Raw genomic sequence first — 20,091 nt, forward strand, 5'->3', positions numbered from 1 at the left:
TTGTCATGTCGACATAGATCCATGTCGACATTGACCCAATGTCGACCTTAACCCATGTCGACCTTGTTGGATGTCGACATAGTGGTGTCAACCCAATGCTTGTCGAACTAGTTGTTGCAGACCTAATGACCGTACCCCCCCTACTCTTGGTGCTGTTGGCAGTATACTAGAAATTCATGGGCCATGGTCAGCTATGGGTAGATCTACGCTTCACCCTTATTTTTAAGCTTATGTTTTGCTTGCAAACTAATCATTTGAAACTAGGTACCTAGAAAAAAAAAAACATCGGTGACTGTTGTCATCACCATCAGTAACCCTGCCCCAACCACCCCCAGTAACATGGTGCGCAGATGTACCTGTGTCCGGTTTCCCGTGTTTGCAATTACAAACATACCGCCTTCGCTGCAGTCTGCCTTCTGCGCACATTCCAAGTCTCCATATGTAAGCGGACCTAACGGGAGTTCACACGGTGTGACTTTGCTTGCGATTCAATCCTGTTTCGATTGGGATCACATAGGTATCGAATCGGGATTGAATTGAATGGCAAGCAGAATGCATTTGATGTGGACTATATTATACAGATCTATGCTTTATAGTCCTGACTGTCTATTTTTCTATTCGATTTTGATGCTGCGCATCGGGATCCAATCGGCATCGAATGCAGCTGAAAAACGCTTGATGTCCTTTCGATTTTGATTCGATTTTGCTTATACAGTATAAGCAAAAGCGAATAGAAACATCGAACAGTGCGTACTGGGAATTAGTGCCCATCTGAGAGATATCATTCACTATATATCGACCAGTATGTGTGCTATTGCCGACAAACAATGAGTGCTCCATCAGATCATTAATGACCCCCTCCATTATCTGTACATGTACAGCAGGGTTGCCTACTTTATGGCTGTCCTCTCTGGGAGAGGGCAACCAGTTCCTTCAGGCAGGGGGGTGGGGCTGCTGAAGGGATAAGAAAGTGGCGGGATATGGGTGGAGCTACAATGGCACGTCACATTTTGGGGGCATGGCCAGCATGGCGAGAAAGTGTATCACTAACAAGGTCCATGCAGCATGGCTCCCGCTCCCCTCCCCCTCTGTTGCTGCCTCCCCCCACACACACAAGGCCGGCATTGGCAAGTGTGTATATATCTTTAGGGCATACTTGCCTACTTTTGATTTCACCTCTCCGGGAGAAGCCCGGAGTGGCAACACGTCAGGGGGGTGGGGACAAGGCTGACATCACTTGGCCCTGCCCCCAATGGCGGGAAAAACCGCCGTGATTCACGGGCCGCGGAGAGGGGGTAGGGCTTAAATACTGCCAAATGCCGCGATCGTGTAATTTAAGCCCGCCCCCTCACTGCGATTTATGGTAATTAAACCAGTGGGAAAAGGGGGAGCGTGGGCAATCACTAGAAAGCGGGAGACTTGCCCACCTTCCCGGGGAGCCAGGAGAAGGACCCGATTTTCGGGAGGCTCCCAGCCATTCCAGGAGGGTAGGCAAGCCTGCTTTAGGGGTACATAACAAAAGCTTTTTAACACTGAAAACAGGTGACGTTGCCCATAGAAACGAATTAAATACTGTCTATCATTTTCTAAGAGGCAATAGATAATTAATAGATAAATCTGATTGGTTGCTATCCGTTTTCGTTTCCACCCACTAGAATGCTTACAGAACTTTTCCATTCCTTCTATTCTCCTGCAACAGAAGCGATCCCGGCAGTTCTGCGAGGAGACAGATTATAAATGGTAATGACGGAACAGATAAGCCTGTTTGGGACATATCTCATGCCTAAGAAATGCCTACTTATACTGTAATTACAATCCTAATGAAAGTTTTACGGAATTAATGCACATTACAATATTTCTGGATTTAATCTCCAATAATAATAAAAAAAAAACAAGTCTGAGAAATGACACACGAACATCCTGTGTGGGCAGGAAGCTGAAGTACAAAGGCGATTTGTACAGCGGTGTATGCTGACACCAGTCATTTGGCGCCTCTCTCCTGATTGGAGGCACCGTACTTCTCTCTATCCTCAATGTCCCCACCGGCCATAATAGCTCATTCCCTTGACTCAGCCGCGCCGGCTCGCACAGCAGAACAAATCCTGAGTTTTATTCCTGTCCCTTTGTTACGAGTCCTTCCCTGCCTCTCACGTTTGGCCACTGCTGTCGTTCGCAAGAACACCAAATTTAATTTGCCCGAGATTTGGCCAATTTTGGTTCCCCTCACGCCTCTGCGAAGGCATGAGGCAAGCACAGCGCAAAGCGCTGTTACCGAATCTCTCTGGTACACACAGAAAAGTACATTGCCTGCAAAGGACATAATTAAGTGGAATTGGGTCCAGAATGACCGACATTCAGCCTTGATGTAATGCCTTCCCCAGCTGTGACAGACATGTCCGCGTTATTGCTGTTACTTTGCAATTTTGCAAGCGGTTGGGGTTAGTTCTGCTTTAGAATAAGCTTTCTCCAGATAGTTTAGTTATTCACGGGGTTTAATCTTACACATCGCCTTCTGCTATTAGCTGCCTGTAATGGCGGCCGCCTCGCTTCCGAAGGTTTAGGAAGAAACAGATTTTGGGAGCGATAAATACAATTTAAAAGGAAGAGAATCGTTAATTATTTTGGGGTTTTCTTTCGGAAGGAAAAGATAGCAAATACAATTACTGTAATTCAAAGTGGAGTGCGGAGCATTAGGTTTGCTTTTGTCAAAGATAACGAGGAAAGTGTCCTGGAGATGCCACTTTTCCTATCTGTATCACATCATTGTACAGTAATCAGGGATCATTCCATCCGGGTAAGGGCTGAGATATTTGGGGGTATATTAACAAGCTGCGGCTGCATCACTGACCATGAAGGACTTGCGGTCGTATTATCGACCACACTTAGGTCGACAGTCTTTAGGTCGCCACCGTTGGGTGGACAGGCACGAAGGTCGACAGGGTTCTAGGTTGACATGGTTGAAGGTCGACAGGTGTCTAGGTCGACAGGGGAAAAGGTTGACATGGTTTTAGGTCAACATAGCGTTAGGTCAACATGGGTTATGTCGACAGGTCGCGAGGTCAACATGGGTTTTTTCACTGTTTTTTGAGCCGACAGGCGGTATTTCATGCCCTACCATCCACTAGGGCAGAGCTGGGCAACACCGGCCCTCCAGATGTTAATGAACTACACATCCCAGGATGCTTTGCATTAGTTTTGCTATGTGGCCATGCTGAAACTGATGCAAGGCATGCTGGGATGTGTAGTTCATCAACATCTGGAGGGCCGGTGTTGCCCAGCCCTGCACTAGGGCGTGGTGGGAGAATAAAATAGTTGCCGAGCGCAGCGAGGCACCGCGCCCGAAGCATTGCGAGCGAAGCAAGCGATGGGAGGGGCTGCAGTTCACTTCCAACTGTGTCCATGTCGACTGTGTCAACATTCGGGTAAAAAAACCAGTGAAAAAAACCATGTCGACCTTGCGGCCTGTCGATACAACCCATGTTGACCTAACACAATGTCGACCTAAAACCATGTCGACCTTGCCCCTGTCAACACCTGAAAATGGTCAACATACCATACATTGCCAGAAGGTCGACACAAGCTTAAGGTTAACACTCACAAGGTCAACAAACGTTTTCACATATTGTCGACATATGTCGACATGGACACCATATAAGTGTCCCCTCTCATGGCTCGCTGTGCTCGTCACACTGCTATATTCTCACTATGCCCACTTGGATAGTCAAGTATGAACCAAGTTGGTCTAAACCAAAAAATTAGAAAAACACGTGTCAGCCTTGTGGGTATTGATCCTGTCCATGTCGACCTTAAGCTTGTGCTCAGGGCCACCGATAAGGGGGTGCTGTGGGTACAGCTGTCCCTGGCTCTCCGGCCTCTGGAAGGGCCCGGGGCAGCTCATTTTGCCCACTGCAACACCCCCCCCCCCCTGACTGCCTCCGCTGTCCTGGCTGTCTGCACTGCGCTCGGTGCACTGAACGAAGCACAAGCTACTTCAATGCACGACGCTGACGGCCAATTAAAATGCTGGACTGGCTTTTGAGCCAATCAGAGCTCGTGTACCGTTAGCCAATCAAAGCTGCTGCCGGTACACGAGGTCTGATTGGCTTGCCAGCCGTTTCTGCATTTTAATTGGTCGCTGGCGTGCTGCATTGAAGAAGCCTGTGCTTTGAGACCTGCTGGTGGGAGGGAGGGAGGTGGGGGGAATGAGGGGGCGGGCCCTAAATTCTTAGTGGCAGCCCTGCTTGTATTGACCTTCTGTCAGTGTCGACTTATGGTATGTTATCTTATGTTGACCATTTCCAGGTGTCAACCTAGTGACTGACAGCCTAGACATTGTCGACCCAGGGACCACATACCCCACGTTACAAAAGGCTAAATAGTGCTCACCTCTGAGATGCAGTACCACCAGTGACCACTAGAGGCCACTCCATTGACCAATTTACTCCTAACAGAAAGTGAAAGCAGAATGATCTGTTTCAAACTTCCTGTTTATGGACAGAGGGAGCTGTGAGGACAGAGATTGGAGGTAGGGGCAGATAGGGACTAAGCCGCCATTGTGATGTATAAATTAAAGAAAGAAATATACATTATAACATTTGTATGAATATACATTATAACATTTCTATGTATATACAGTATTACAGAAGTCAGACAATTGTGAGCAGTGTGATTGTCTAACTATAAATGCCCTCTGAGGAATTGCCGTCATCTGCACATTATAGTTGGTCACAAGGGCATCCAAAGAGCAATTGATATTTCTCCATCGACCTTAACTAGAAATAGTATATTAATTCAATTACATCTGATCTTTATTGTCAGGTTTGTTTGGAAGATGCCGGTTGTTGCGCTATGTAGGGGAATATAAATCATTTTTGCTGTAGGTGAGTGTTGTAACATTTTCCTGCAACTGGTCCATATACTATAGCGGAAAACCAGATAACCACCAGGAATGACCGGATCCTGATTCCAGAATACTGTGTGGTAGGTATTTTAGAACCTTTAAAGTTTTCGATAATTGGTACTTGTGTATTATCACGGCGCCCGCGAAATCGGACGAAAATCAACCACAAATCGCATGCAAAAAACGGATGCGATTTAGCGGCCAATTTTCTGCGATTTCCTGCCGATTTTCATGCTATATCATCCTTGCACACCCCCACTATCCAAGTCAGCCCGAAGCGTGGCGAGCGCGGCGGTACGCGTCTTCCCGACCTGTTCATACCCCCACTATCCACGTCGGCGTGGAATTGATTTTATAAAGCGTGACGAGCGCAGAGAGCCACCGTGCCCAAAGCGTATTACTTGACGTGTATTCTGCATCCCCTCGCGGGACTCCCTGCACTCGCCACGCTTCGGGCTTGTTTTCCACGTCCACTCGCCCCGCTTCGGGATTGTTTTCCACGTCCACTCTTCCCGCTTCGGGGATGCGTAAAACGATCCTGAAGCGTGGCGAGCCCAGCGAGGTGACACGGATTACTTGACGTGTATTCCGCGTCCCCTCGCAGGGCTCGCTGCGCTTGCCACGCTTCAGGATTGTTTTCCGTGTCCGCTCGCCACGCTTCGGGCTCGGTGGCTCGCTGCGCTTTATAGAATAAACTCCACGCCGACATGGATAGTGGGGGTATGAACAGGTCGGGAGGACGCGTACCGCGTCCGCTCGTCACGCTTCGGGCTGACTTGGATAGTGGGGGTGTGCAAGGATGGAACAGCATGCAAATCGGCAGGAAATCGCGGAAAATCGGCCAAAAATCGGTCAATAATCAGCCGCTAAATTGCAGCGTGGATCGAATCGGCCGCAAATCATATATGATATCGTATGCGATACTGTATGCGGTTTAGATGAAATCGGGCGCAGTGATAATATACAAGTACCCAATAATTTTAACATCAATGATGGGCAACAGGTGGCCCTCGTAGCCCTCACCTGTGGCCCCTAACTCCTTCCTGTCTTATGATTCATTGTACCCCTTTTACATCGTTATTCCGGGTCGCACCCGGAATTGTGTACATGGGACCTTCCCAGGTGTGACCCCGCTGAGATCCCTTTCAGACTGGCTGCCCGACCAGTCTTTTTGACGGGTTGGTGACATCTCGGCCGATGGGTCCCGAGCTGGCGCTTGGAGATACGATTGTTTCCAAATGCCAACGCTTCCTATGGCGTGCATGGATGACGGGTCACATCGACCCTGATGGCTGCCCGAGTTAAAATGCCGGGTTGCTGGATCAGCTTTATATAAACTCCCTATTGACTGATGTCAGCCAACCTTGCGCGGTACATTTCGTTTATTACCTCAACGATTTTAATCGCATATGTACTAACATACAGTACCACAAAGGACAGCTCTCCCAATAATAATTGCCCCGGAAGTCTGGGTTTCCATCTGCACATGTGGATGCTGGGAGGGATCTGATTGAATCCCTCTACAGGAAAAAGTTTGTCCCAGTGCTTGGGTGGGTTTCCTCCAGGTACTCCAGTCTCCTTTCACTAGTGTTCATTCTAGCACCCGCTATCTTTGAAAACCCATGCAGTTCCTCTAGCTTCTAGCACAGTGTGGTCTGTATATCAGCACTGATATGCAAACCAGACCTGTGCTAGAAACACCACAGCAGACAGCAACACCCCAGGCAGGGAACAGGAACTGCATGGGTTTTCAAAGATGGCGGGTGCTAGAATGAACACTACTTCGACCACAATCCAAAAACATGTTGGCAGGATAACCGACTTCTGAGAAAACAATTAACACTAGTGTACCTGTAAGTGTGCTTGTCTACGTGCTCGGGAATAAAGATTGCAAGCTCTGCGGGTGAGGTGACTGACATGAATGACTGTGGAATAATTTTGTGCTGTATAAATTATTGTTCAGATGTAAATTAAAGCTACATGTCCAGCTTCAATACTAAACCCATCTAACTTATCATTACAATTACTATTTCTGTCTACAGACATGGAGGCAGCCATCTTGCTGACTACCTACTGTATATTCCTGAAAGACAGTCACTAAGCAGCAGTAGTAGTGTCTCTCTGGCCAGTGTGGTATGAAGTATGAATGACCATCGGTGTGGTCGCCATCGATGATTGACATCAATACTGGTATTGCAGGTCACCATTAATGGCAGCATACTATACATTGGATTACCATCGATGGCTTTACCAAATCAATGGTTACCCCTTTTCTTTGACTAACTGACCTGTGGACCAATCAGTACCTGCAGGTGGGGCTTTATGGGTGTCAGGGGCTGAGCTATGCTGGGGGGGGTGGGACCTATTCATTTATGCTGTGCCATCGGTGTAGGGAAATCGTCTGGTTCACCCCTGTTGATGGCAAAAGTATTCTACATCGACCATACAATCATTGAACCATCGATGGCCTTCCCTCACATGAAGTAAGTTTGACACCTGTTTAAGCTGCTGTCTCATGAATGCTGCAGCAATGGGCACACTTTGGGCCTAGTTGGTGTGCTCTGTCATGCCTGAAATAAAACGCTTATAGTACGGCAGTAACCGGGGAATATAGGGGCCAGGAGTCGCGTCAAGTGAGGATGATATATGTCGTGGGCTCTGTAGATCTCCTCAGCCATCGTGTTTTATGTTACCCGTTACAATGGGATAAATGAACAGTCGGTGTTCGGTGTAATAAATAGCAGCCTGAGATTTATAAGCGCAGCGCCATCACTGCGTCCGGGGGGACAGAGAACGCGCAGCGAGAGGGTTGTTAGGGCAGACAGGGGACCTTTCAGATTATTAGACCCTCGTTCCAGACAAATCAGTGGACATTTTCTAGCTGTGAATCACCTATTATCCCCCTGTATAACATCATCAACCTTCCGCAGACAAGACAAATGGAAGGGATCCGCTCCCCGCCTGTTCCCCGCTTTTCTGTGACTAATTGGATCTGAAAACCTGTGGGCTCTACAGCAAACAGACATTTGACGAGTGAACAGTTTGTCGAAGATGTTCCCGCTATAATGTGACAAGCATTTGCCGATAATAAATTAGACCTAATATCATGTTTTACTCTTTTTTGAGCTGTGTGATTACCATCTGCATCGCCTTATATATACCGTATGCGTACGCCGCGCACCTGCGCCAGCAGATCCTCTAATAAACAGTACAAGTGCCAGGAATCATCTCCCAATGTAGCTACCTCATTTCAGTATTGCAAACATCAGGAGGTTCATGTAAAAAGCTGGAGGCTGGGAGGCATCGCCCGGGGTGACCCCTGAGGTTGGTTAGAGGGTATACATATTGATGAGCGATGGACAGGATGCCGATGGCCAGAATACCAACGCCAGCTTCCCGAAAGAAGGAATTCTGACAGGTGTTAGGTAAATATACTTATGGCACTTTCACCTGCCCACCGTAACTCTTCATTGTAGCAGCCTAAACCTCCCTCCCTGCAGCCTCGTCCTAACCCTCAACACTAGTGCCTAAACCTATCGACTGCACCCTGGCACCCCGCGATCTAACCCCTCTCACCACAACCTAGCCCCCTCTAGTTGTTAAAACCTAAGTTCTCCTCTCTGCAGCCTAATGCTAACACCACCCGCAGTCTAACCCCCGCCCTGCAGCCTGATCCTATCCCATATACCAGGGTTGCCGACTTTAAGTTTCTCCTCTCCGGGAGAAGCCCGGAGAGGAGAGTTTCACCAGCCGCTCAGGGGGCGGGGCTTACGAGTGACATCACTAAGCCCCGCCCCCATGCTGGTAAAACAAGGAATTAACAGATTTCCGTGGAGGGGGCGGGGCTAAAATGACGCGATTGTGACGTTTTAGCTCCGCCCCCTCCTCTGAGCCCAGAGGATTGCGGCATTTTAATGCCGCGATCCGGGGGACAGCGGGGGTCCCCCCTGAATCCGGGAGGGTTGCCCACCCTTCCGGGGGGCCGGGAGGGGGTCCCGATTTTCGGGAGACTCCCGGAAATTCCGGGAGGGTCGGCAACCCTGCCATATACATATATACATATAGATAGATAGATAGATAGATAATGGAGAATCTGGCACTCACTGCACAAGATAGTGGCGGTCCAGGTGCCTTCTGCGATATGTCACCCGACACGGCAGCATACCACACATACTAGAACTCTGGCGGCACTCAGTAATAAAGGACATAGACAGACACCAATGGACGCCAACGTTTCAATGCTTTATCACATGTCCTGACGAAAATATGATATCCGTTATCCAAATTATTCCAAAACTATGGTATCCAGAATATGTGATATGCAACTGGCAATTCTGTGGACATGATATGTAACTGGCACTACGGGGGACATCTGTAACTGGCACTACTGGGGACATCTATAACTGGCACTAATGGGGACATTTATAACTGGCACTACTGGGGACATCTATAACTGGCACTACTGGGGACATCTATAACTGGCACTACTGGGGACATCTATAACTGGTACTACTGGGGACATGATATGTAACAAGCACTACTGGGGACATCTATAACTGGCACTACTGGAGACATCTATAACTGGCACTACTGGGGACATCTATAACTGGCACTACTGGAGACATCTATAACTGGCACTACTGGGGACATCTAGAACTGGCACTACTGGGGACATCTAGAACTGGCACTACTGGGGACATCTAGAACTGGCACTACTGGGGACATGATATGTAACTGGCAATTCTGAGGAAATGATATGTAACTGGCACTACGGGGGACATCTGTAACTGGCACTACTGGGGACATCTATAACTGGCACTAATGGGGACATTTATAACTGGCTCTACTGGGGACATCTATAACTGACATTACTGGGGACATCTATAACTGGCACTACTGGGGACATCTATAACTGGTACTACTGGGGACATGATATGTAACAAGCACTACTGGAGACATCTATAACTGGTACTACTGGGGACATCTAGAACTGGCACTACTGGGGACATCTAGAACTGGCACTACTGGGGACATCTAGAACTGGCACTACTGGGGACATGATATGTAACTGGCAATTCTGTGGACATGATATGCAACTGGCACTACTGGGGACATCTGTAACTGGCACTACTGGGGACATGATACGTAACTGGCAATTCTGAGGACATAATATGTAACTGGCACTACTGGGGACATCTGTAACTGGCACTACTGGGGACATGATATGTAACAGGCACTACTGGGGACATGATATGTAACAGTCACTACTGAGGACATGATATGTAACAGCACTACTGGGGACATGATATGTAACTGGCACTACTGAGGACATGATATGTAACAGCACTACTGGGGACATCTGTAACTGGCACTACTGGGGACATGATATGTAACAGGCACTACTGGGGACATGATATGTAACAGGCACTACTGGGGACAGGATATGTAACAGCACTACTGGGGACATCTGTAACTGGCACTACTGGGGACACCTGTAACTGGCACTACTGAGGACATGATATGTAAGTGGCACTACTGAGGACATGATATGTAAGTGGCACTACTAAGGACATGATATGTAACAAGCACTACTGGGGACAGGATATGTAACAGCACTACTGGGGACATCTGTAACTGGCACTACTGGGGACATCTGTAACTGGCACTACTGGGGACATGATATGTAACAGCACTACTGGGGACATGATATGTAACTGGCACTACTGGGGACATAATATGTAACTGGCACTACTGGGGACATGATATGTAACTGGCACTACTGGGGACAGGATATGTAACAGCACTACTGGGGACATGAAATGTAACTGGCACTACTGGGGACATGATATGTAACAGCACTACTGGGGACATGATATGTAACTGGCACTACTGGGGACATGATATGTAACTGGCACTACTGAGGACATGATATGTAACTGGCACTACTGGGGACAGGATATGTAACAGCACTACTGGGGACATCTGTAACTGGCACTACTGTGGATATGATATGAAACTGGCACTACTCGGGACATGATATGTATCTGGCACTACTGGGGACATGATATGTAACTGGCACTACTGGGGACATGATATGTAACAGCACTACTGGGGACATGATATGTAACTGGCACTACTGGGGACATGATATGTAACAGCACTACTGGGGACATGATATGTAACTGGCACTACTGGGGACATGATATGTAACTGGCACTACTGAGGACATGATATGTAACTGCACTACTGGGGACATCTGTAACTGGCACTACTGGGGACATGATATGTACCTGGCACTACTGGGGACATGATATGTAACAGCACTACTGGGGACATGATATGTAACTGGCACTACTGGGGACATGATATGTAACTGGCACTACTGGGGACATGATATGTAACTGGCACTACTGAGGACATGATATGTAACTGGCACTACTGGGGACATGATATGTATCTGGCACTACTGGGGACATGATATGTAACTGGCACTACTGGGGACATGATATGTAACAGCACTACTGGGGACATGATATGTAACTGGCACTACTGGGGACATGATATGTAACAGCACTACTGGGGACATGATATGTAACTGGCACTACTGGGGACATGATATGTAACTGGCACTACTGAGGACATGATATGTAACTGCACTACTGGGGACATCTGTAACTGGCACTACTGGGGACATGATATGTACCTGGCACTACTGGGGACATGATATGTAACAGCACTACTGGGGACATGATATGTAACTGGCACTTCTGAGGACATGATATGTAACTGCACTACTGGGGACATCTGTAACTGGCACTACTGTGGATATGATATGAAACTGGCACTACTCGGGACATGATATGTATCTGGCACTACTGAGGACATGATATTTAATTGATACTAAATACAGTGTATGTGCAAGAAAATGATTGCTTAGCATTCATATCAAGTGCCTGAGATAGTCCACAAACTGTGTTTCATGCTCAAATAAAATATATGTGTGTGCCTTTCATGTGTTTGATGTGTTTATGCAACATGATTGAAACACGGAATAATCCATTATCCAAAGTACTTCTGATCCTGAGCATCTTAGATAAGGTATATTCAACCTGTATATACACATATATATATATGTTAAGGGGAGGCAAGTGATAGCATATACCGCTATTGCTAATTAAGCTCAGCGAGGAGTGGGAGGTTTTTATTTTACAGTACAGTATATGGAAATGAGAGCACGGAATATTTTATCAATCATGCCGCAACATGGTAATTACACAGGAATGGGTACGCTTTGGCGCTCCATCTGTTGCATTATTGGCGCATATGTTGATCAGCACATCCCTAATGACGACGTTACACGGACGATTTCAAACGCTACATTTTCCATAAAAACACATTCTAAAGCCCGAGTTCAGCATTTTATAAGCCAAAAAAGCTGCAGCGTGACAGGGAAATCGTGGTTCTTATATTCAAAATATTACATTTCCCTACTGTGGAGAACTCTGTGTATCCGACATGGAAACAGAGAGATGAAAATAAAGAAACCAATACACTTTGGGGGTTTCTTTCATTAGCCAATAAAAATGGGTATTGAGGTCACGGCACTAGGCAACACTCCCTCTACCCAAGGCTATACCCACCCATCCTTAACCCCGCCCCTTAAGTTGGGAGGTATGTGTGTCGGTTTTTTACAGGGTATGGGTCATATGGTTGACAATAACAAGGTCGACAGTCCAACCTCTATTGGTGGACAGGACATAGGTCGACAGATGACAAAGCTCGACATTATCAAAAGGTCAAAACAAACAACAGGATGAGATGATTTTTTTCATGATGCTTTGCCCATAGTTGACATACAGTAGGTCGACATGGACACCGTATAAAGTGTACCGCTTTCGCTACAGTATGTTTTGGGCACACTATTTGATTCTAACTCTATGGGGTATATTCCATTACAGCCGAACCCGCCGTCTTGTCGAAAAGATATCAGTTTCCTACTGATTTAGGGGTCCCAACCTATTCAATGCTGGCTGCTTTTTTCCAATAGGTCAGAGAGGTGGATTGGGGGAACAGCCGCAAATCCACCTGCATTTGACGGAAACGCGGACAAATCCGACAAGTTTTGGCCCCGTTTCTGGCAATCTTAATCTGTCATGAAAAGATGTCGGATTATGGCAGGGAGGACGGTGCCGGGTGTGTGGGCACCGCCCTCCCGTCTGCCTCCCACACCATCCCGCCACGCTCACCCTCCTGCCTGTATCCCCTAGCTGTCCTGGCTCCGGCCGCACACCTCCACCTACCGACGACGCACTCACCCAGTGCCTGCCGGGTGAGCATCAATCAGCGCCCAAATCCGACATTCAGAGTTGCCCGTTGCATTGAATAGATAGTGTCTGAACCATTCTGGCAAAAGAATGTCGGAATGGATCCAAAAAGTAATTGAATATACCCCTATGTCCACTTGGATGGCAAAGTATGGAATAACACCTTTGGAAAAGACACGTGAAAAACATACGGCGACTTTTTTCATGTCAACCTTTTCCATGCCAACCTACTGCTTGTGTCCACCCTTTGACCATGTCAACCCTTTTCATGTCTCGCCATATGGTTTGTTGACCAGTAATGGTGGACCTTTAGATTGTTGACCTTATTATTACTGTCGACCTGCCCACTGCATCCCTTGTTTACGTTACCTTGCTGCTTTGCTAATATCACCCTGAGACTGTGCAGATGTTTGGCGCACTCTTGCAGAAGTACCTCGCTCCCAGCGTTATTATCCCAGCCTAAGAGTCATTACACTCTCTTATTAGTTATAACAACAACCTTTAAGGGTCATTGTCAGCTGACGGGGACAATAAAGGCTCCACGGGAAGAGCAATATCTAAGAGTCCTTTCGCTCTATTAAAGAAATTGTACGTGAACAAGAGCAGAGATAATGGCTTAATGACACAAACGTATCCAGCTGGGGAATCTTCTCTAATTAGTTCTGCCTCTGGAACCTCTTACGCACCACATCACGGAACAGGCCACAGATTACGCCCTGAAGACACCCCCATATTAACAATTGTTTGTTTCTTATTTTATGACAGTGGCTCCAGCTTATGAACAGTGTCTGAGAAACTCATCTGAGGAACACAGTTTACCTTTATTTCTTGGACCTAAGCTTTTGATTATCTTCTTGTTCCCATTAGATGACACAATGGCCAATACATATCCCAATATGTGCAAATGCTTTCTTAATTCAATGCAGGGAGCCCTTTGTTTTATAGATAGCGTAGGCACCCATGAAGGGGACATACTGTAATAAGCACAGGGTTGCACAGGCAACCCTCCCGGAGTCAGGGGGACCCCCACTGCGCCCCCGATCGCGGCCGCCTTCCCCCGACGTCGGCATTTAAACGCCGCAATCCGCGGGTCTCAGGTTGGTCTGAGTCATATGGTTGGTCTGAGTCATATGGCGCTGAAGCCGCACCTGAATCTGTTGCTATGGCCGCGGCCTCGTCATCCTCTCTAGGCTAATGCCACAGAACATTTCTTCTACCGGAGTCCCTCACTTGTAGCACTTTGCCCCTGTGGAAATCCATCTTGGTCCCTCTTTGGGACACTTCATGTAGGCCTAGGGCAGGCTCAGTTTATCTATGTAAGTACAGTCTCTTGCGACGTGCCCCCCATATATGCCTAGCCTCCCCCGTTACCTCCAGGGAACACTCACTAAAACCCACACTGCCCGTGTCCAAATTCGTTTTGCGCCTTTGTGCGGTACAGTCGGACCACATGTATGGTGCTGGCAGTGGTGTAGAATTAGCCCCCACAGACCAAGAGGTGGCTTGTGGGTGCCGGTGCCTGTGTAGATTCCATGCGATCTGGCCATTCGTATGAAAATCTTCTGAAACTGTCCCTCCAAAAATGGGTGCCTCCTAGGGGGAGACAGGTGCTAGGGATCCTATTGGACCTCTAATGTCTTTCAGGGAGGCACAGTGCATATATTGTTACAAGGCAGTGTTGGAATTCAGGAAACGCTTGAGCTACCGGCGCAAATGAAAACACAGGCAATGAGCATGGAATCACTGGCAATCAGCATGTAACCCCTGACAATGAGCACGAAATCCCTAGAAAGGAACATGAAATCCATGACAAGGAGCATGATATCACTGGCAACAAGCATAAAACCTGAGCATGAAAACGCTGGCAACGAGCATGAAATCCATAGGAACAAGCTTGAAATCCCTGGCAACGAGCATAAACCCTAAGTATGAAAACCCTGGCAATGAGCATGAAACCCCTGACACCAAGCATGAAATCCCTGGCAACGAGCATGAAATCCCAGGCAACAAGCATAAACCCTGAGCATGAAAACCCTGGCAATGAGCATGAAATCCATAGGAACAAGCTTGTAATCCCTGGCAACGAGCATAAACCCTAAGTATGAAAACCCTGGCAATGAGCATAAAACCCCTGACACCAAGCATGAAATTCCTAGCGACGAGCATGAAATCCCTGGCAACAAACATAAACCCTGAGCATGAAAAACCTGGCAACAAGCATTAAACCCTGGCAACAAGCATGAAACCCCTAGCAACCATCATGAAACCCCTAGCAACAAGCATAAGGGGGGGAAGAAACTGTTTTGTCAGGGGGCATAAAACGTATAGCTACGCCACTGACACCTGCCTAAAACACTGCCTAAAACACTGGCAAACTACATGTACTGTATACTGCATTTCAGCATAGCATGTGATATTATAAAACAAGTGCAAGATAAGTGCACGGAATTACACAGCAGCACGATTGCCGCAGAGCTGCTGCTTCACAGATGGATAAATCTGAGCGCCATGGCTGTATTATGTTAGTTAAGAGGCATGCTGCTGTTTGGTGAATTCACACGAAGGGACGGAACTAATGACACCACCGTAGGCAGCTATGTAAGCAGTTAGACTATCCATCAGTGACACTTCCAGCAATGACGGCTGCCAGGGACTGTGGCTGGAAATCAGGAACAGTTATCAGCTACTGTATGTAAAGGTTACAAGCAATGATGTCACACATTGGGGGAGGGGCTAATTCAGTATTTCCACAGGAAGGGTTACATGCCATGCCTACAGTGACAGCATAGCCACTACATCCACTCGCATGATGTAGTGTGTGGATTCACTCGGCGAGGGGGGGGGGGGGATTACGCATTCGGTGAGGCACCGTTTACCTGCTTGATAGGCAGTGAATATACACAGGCTAACGGACAGGTCCGAATCAGGCCGAAAGAACCAGAGCTGAAGTAGAGGGTGAGTTGTAGCAAGTGCCAATAATTCTGCGCCTTAGCCACAATAACTTAAAACAAAATTTGTTCTAACAACATAGGTAAAACAAAATAAGCTGCTGCCTTAAGTCTCACGACTAAAGGTGGCCATACACACACAGATTTATCTGCAGATCTGTCTGGTTGGAACAAAAACCTGGTTATGGATGAAAGCAAATGACAGTTGACCGTCTGCTTGGAAATTCTGTAAAACTAACAAACTGTCACTCATCCATAACCATGTTTTTGTTCCAACCAGCCAGATCTGAAGATTAACCTTACTAGTGTATGGGCACCTCAAGGGCCTGATTCAAAGATGTACGCTCTAGTTCTCACCGTGCATGTGCCGCAATAGTCCTGCAATGGCGGACGCATAGAGAATTTATACACAAAATGATTAGGTCAAGGTCTCAGGCTTGTGGTGACCTTTTTTTGGGGGGTTGGCTGAAATTAAGCTGGCGTTTAGGGGTGGTAACCGGATGATTTCTGAGAGTGTCAGAGAAGACGCATTTTAAAGGAAGGCGTGTGATGTCAGCACCAGCCCTGGTCCCCCTGTATCTATCGCAGATGCAGAGTCCTGGGCGACGCACAGACTACACACACTGGAAAATCCTCCCAACCTTTTCATACCCCCACTATCCACGTCGGCGAGGAGTTGATGTTATAAAGTGTGGCGAGCGCAGTGAGCCACCGAGCCCGAAGCGTGTCAAGCGCAGCGAGCCCCGCGAGGGGACGCGGATTACTTTACATGTATTCCACGTCCTACTTTATAACATCAACTCCATGCCGACGTGGATAGTGGGGGTATGAACAGGTCAGGAGGACGAGTAATGCGTAACCTCGCGGGGCTCTCTGCGCTCTCCATGCTTCGGGCTGGCGTAGATAGTGGGGGTGTTTCAGGAACACATTCACACCTGCCATATCATACATCTGAGACAGTAATGACGACATGTGTTAACTGTTAACTGGATTTTAGTTAATAAAGAAGAAAAAAGCAACTTAACAAAGTACACGCCTATACGCTGGCCGCGGGAACACTACGCCGAATCGGACAGGGACGCTGACTACGCTGGCCGCGGGAACACTACGCCGAATCTGACAGACACGCTGACTACGCTGGCTGCGGGAACACTACGCCGAATCTGACAGATACGCTGACTGCTGGCCGTGGGAACACTATGCTGATTCTGACAGGGACGCTACGCTAACTACGTAAGGGGCGCCGTGGTATTACACAAGTACAAAAATATGTGCTTTGGGTTCTCGACAGGCTACTTTTCCTAAAGGACGAACGCTGTTGTTGTAATTAGTCAACACCAAATGAAGTTACCAAACTGTTTTTGTTACTAGGCAATCAATACTCACAATTTGGATTCCTGTTCATCGGGAACAAAGTAGCGTTGGGATTGCGGACAATGTCCTGCCAATTTATGGTGTCCGCGTAACAAAGAAAGTCATTCCGATCTAGGTACACCCCACCATTCAGGATCTCTGTAGCAAAGAGACAAAAGAAAAATAAGCAGGTTATAATAAGTAAAGTGTTTTATAAAGTTCAACTTCATATATAAAAGGTTAACTACTCCTCACCTCTATGAGGTGAAGTACCGCCAGTGACCACTAGAAGCCATTGGACCGACCAAATTACTCTTTTGTGTGCTAAATGGGTGCACAACAGAAAGTGAAAGCAATTTTTCCAGGGACACTGATCTGATTCAAACTTGCTGGCTATGGATGGAGGGAGCTGTGAAGACAGAGATTGGAGGTAGGAGCAGATAGGTAGTGGGGGTGGGGTGGAGTGTTTGTGGGCTAAAACTGTCACAGCTCAAAGTGAAAGTCAAAACTGTCACAGCTCAAAGTGAAAGTACATTGCAGAAGCCAGCTTTTTGGATGAGCCTTTAACTAGTTAATCGATCATGTACACAGGCGTAACTCTGGTCTTCCTTGTCTAAGGTTCCGCATTTATGCAGAACTATAATATACGGTGGATCAGACATGAACCTTTTTTTTTCCCCTGTCATAGAAAACTCCTATAATGACTCATTTCTGTGCCACAAGCTACGAACCCATAACCGCGCCCCCCTCCTACCCATCCGCTCTCCATTCAACAGATTCTTACACAATGAAAGGTGAGAAGTAGAACATTAAGTGTAATAGAGGATGCCAAACAGGCAGGCTTCTGCCAAGTGCTGACAATGAAGTCTGTAAGCTGCTGGTGGCAGGAAGCGCGTTGGCACACGCCTCGCTATCTCTGTTCCCTTTCACTTCTGCCGCCATCAAAGTTGTTAATTAAGACTTTTTCTAATTTTTAAACATGCGGAGGGTAATGAGACGGCAGCGGCGGTGCCAGAAACGCTTTTGAAAGCATATGAAAACAAAAAGATGTTCCGTGCATTGTTTCGTAACATGTCGGCTAACGTAAGCCTCTTGTTCTGTAATTGTAACTGTCATTAAGTGATGTTCCCAAGAGGCTGCAACAGGAGATACAATGGCCAAAACCTCCAGCAGCAATTGGTAATCAGAGGGGCTGGTACCTATATAGAATATGCCCCCCCCCCCCCCACCCCAGCCCATTTCTTTTCATACTAACCTTGTCCCCTGATATTCCCGGCAGTCTCTGGGGTCATCTTCAGACACATCTCCGGTCACAGGGGTTCATTGCGCAAATGTGCGGGCGCCCCGGTGACGTCAACCGCGCGCCCGCACACTCACGCAATGCACCTCTGGGACCCAGGACCGGTGCATGCCCCCCGCCCGCCCCAGGCAAAACACCCCTGCACCGCCCGCCGCCCAGGGAAGGGTGCGGACGACACTGAAGAACAGGGGGGGTTTGCGGGCGATACTGCGGCGGGCGCCCGCACCTACCCCAGAGCGCGGGTAGTGCCGCACTGAAATCCCACCCAGCAGAGAGCGGGCGGCGTGCGCGGGGGGGGGGGGGGAGCGTTGATTCACGCCATGGGCGGGATGGGGGAGCGGAGAGGGAGGATCCCAGACTCACCTGCTCCCCGCTCCCTGCTTTCTGGTACCTCTTTATTAGGGTGGCCAATCCCGGGATTGCGGGATTTTGGGATTAGACTGCGCATGCGTAGTCTAATTCCAGGCAGCATTTGAGCATCGCTCAGATGCTGGCCGGCTTCTCCCATACCCGGCGTGCGGCCTACACAGCATGACGAGGTCAGAGGTCACGATGCGCAGGGCACAGCCGCATAGCCCACCTCAGCCGTCCGCCCGCCACCCAGCCAACCAACCTGGCGGCAACCCAGCCAGCAGCCCTCCCTCCCGCACACTCAGAATACCTGGCTCCCGGTTGCAGGCCACCCAATCAGCCCGGACGCCCACTCAGCAACCTCCGCAAATGTTAGTAAATAGTGGGCGGCCAGGGCGTTTTTTATTATTAGGGATCCTGGGATTGAAAAAATGCCCCGGGATTGGCATCCTTACTCTCTATGGTACCTCGGCGGCTCAGTACCGCCCTCCAGAGGCCTGCTGGGACCAGAGATGCCGCTGAAGAGGATCCTGAAGGATGCTGTGGTCGCCAAGGACACTGTGGATGTCGGGGCACCACCAGGGGACCAGGTACTGCATGTATGAAAAAAAAATACCTTATCCAAAATGCTTGTGGTCCCGAGCATTTCGGACAAGGGATACTCAACCTGTAGTGTGCGAGCGCAGTTAGGCACCATGCCCGAAGCATGGCGAGGGGCCGCGGTACACTTATACGGTATGCATGACAACATATGTCAACATATACAGAAAAAACTTGTGTCGACTTTTTGAGTGTACACCATGTCCATGTCGACTTTATGCAGTCCCGGCAAAATACAAACCATAGCGTGTACATGGGGCAGACTAGATGGGCCAAGTGGTTCTTATCTGCCGTCACATTCTAAATATAAACAGC

The 20,091-nt window shown here is 48.1% G+C and overlaps 1 protein-coding gene across 2 annotated transcripts in view; it reads right to left on the reverse strand.

Moving 5' to 3' along the window:
- ERBB4 (erb-b2 receptor tyrosine kinase 4) overlaps nt 1-20,091 on the reverse strand; it is a 690,947-nt gene that overhangs the window by 225,639 nt on the left and 445,217 nt on the right. For both annotated transcript variants that reach the window (XM_083154478.1, XM_083154479.1), the window contains exon 4: nt 17,559-17,684. In XM_083154478.1, coding sequence (XP_083010604.1) covers nt 17,559-17,684 — 126 coding nt within the window. The remainder of the gene's footprint in view (nt 1-17,558; nt 17,685-20,091) is intronic.

The sequence above is a fragment of the Crinia signifera genome, chromosome 7, assembly GCF_055691185.1.
Source record: "Crinia signifera chromosome 7, ASM5569118v1, whole genome shotgun sequence".
Taxonomy (NCBI): Eukaryota; Metazoa; Chordata; class Amphibia; order Anura; family Myobatrachidae; genus Crinia; species Crinia signifera.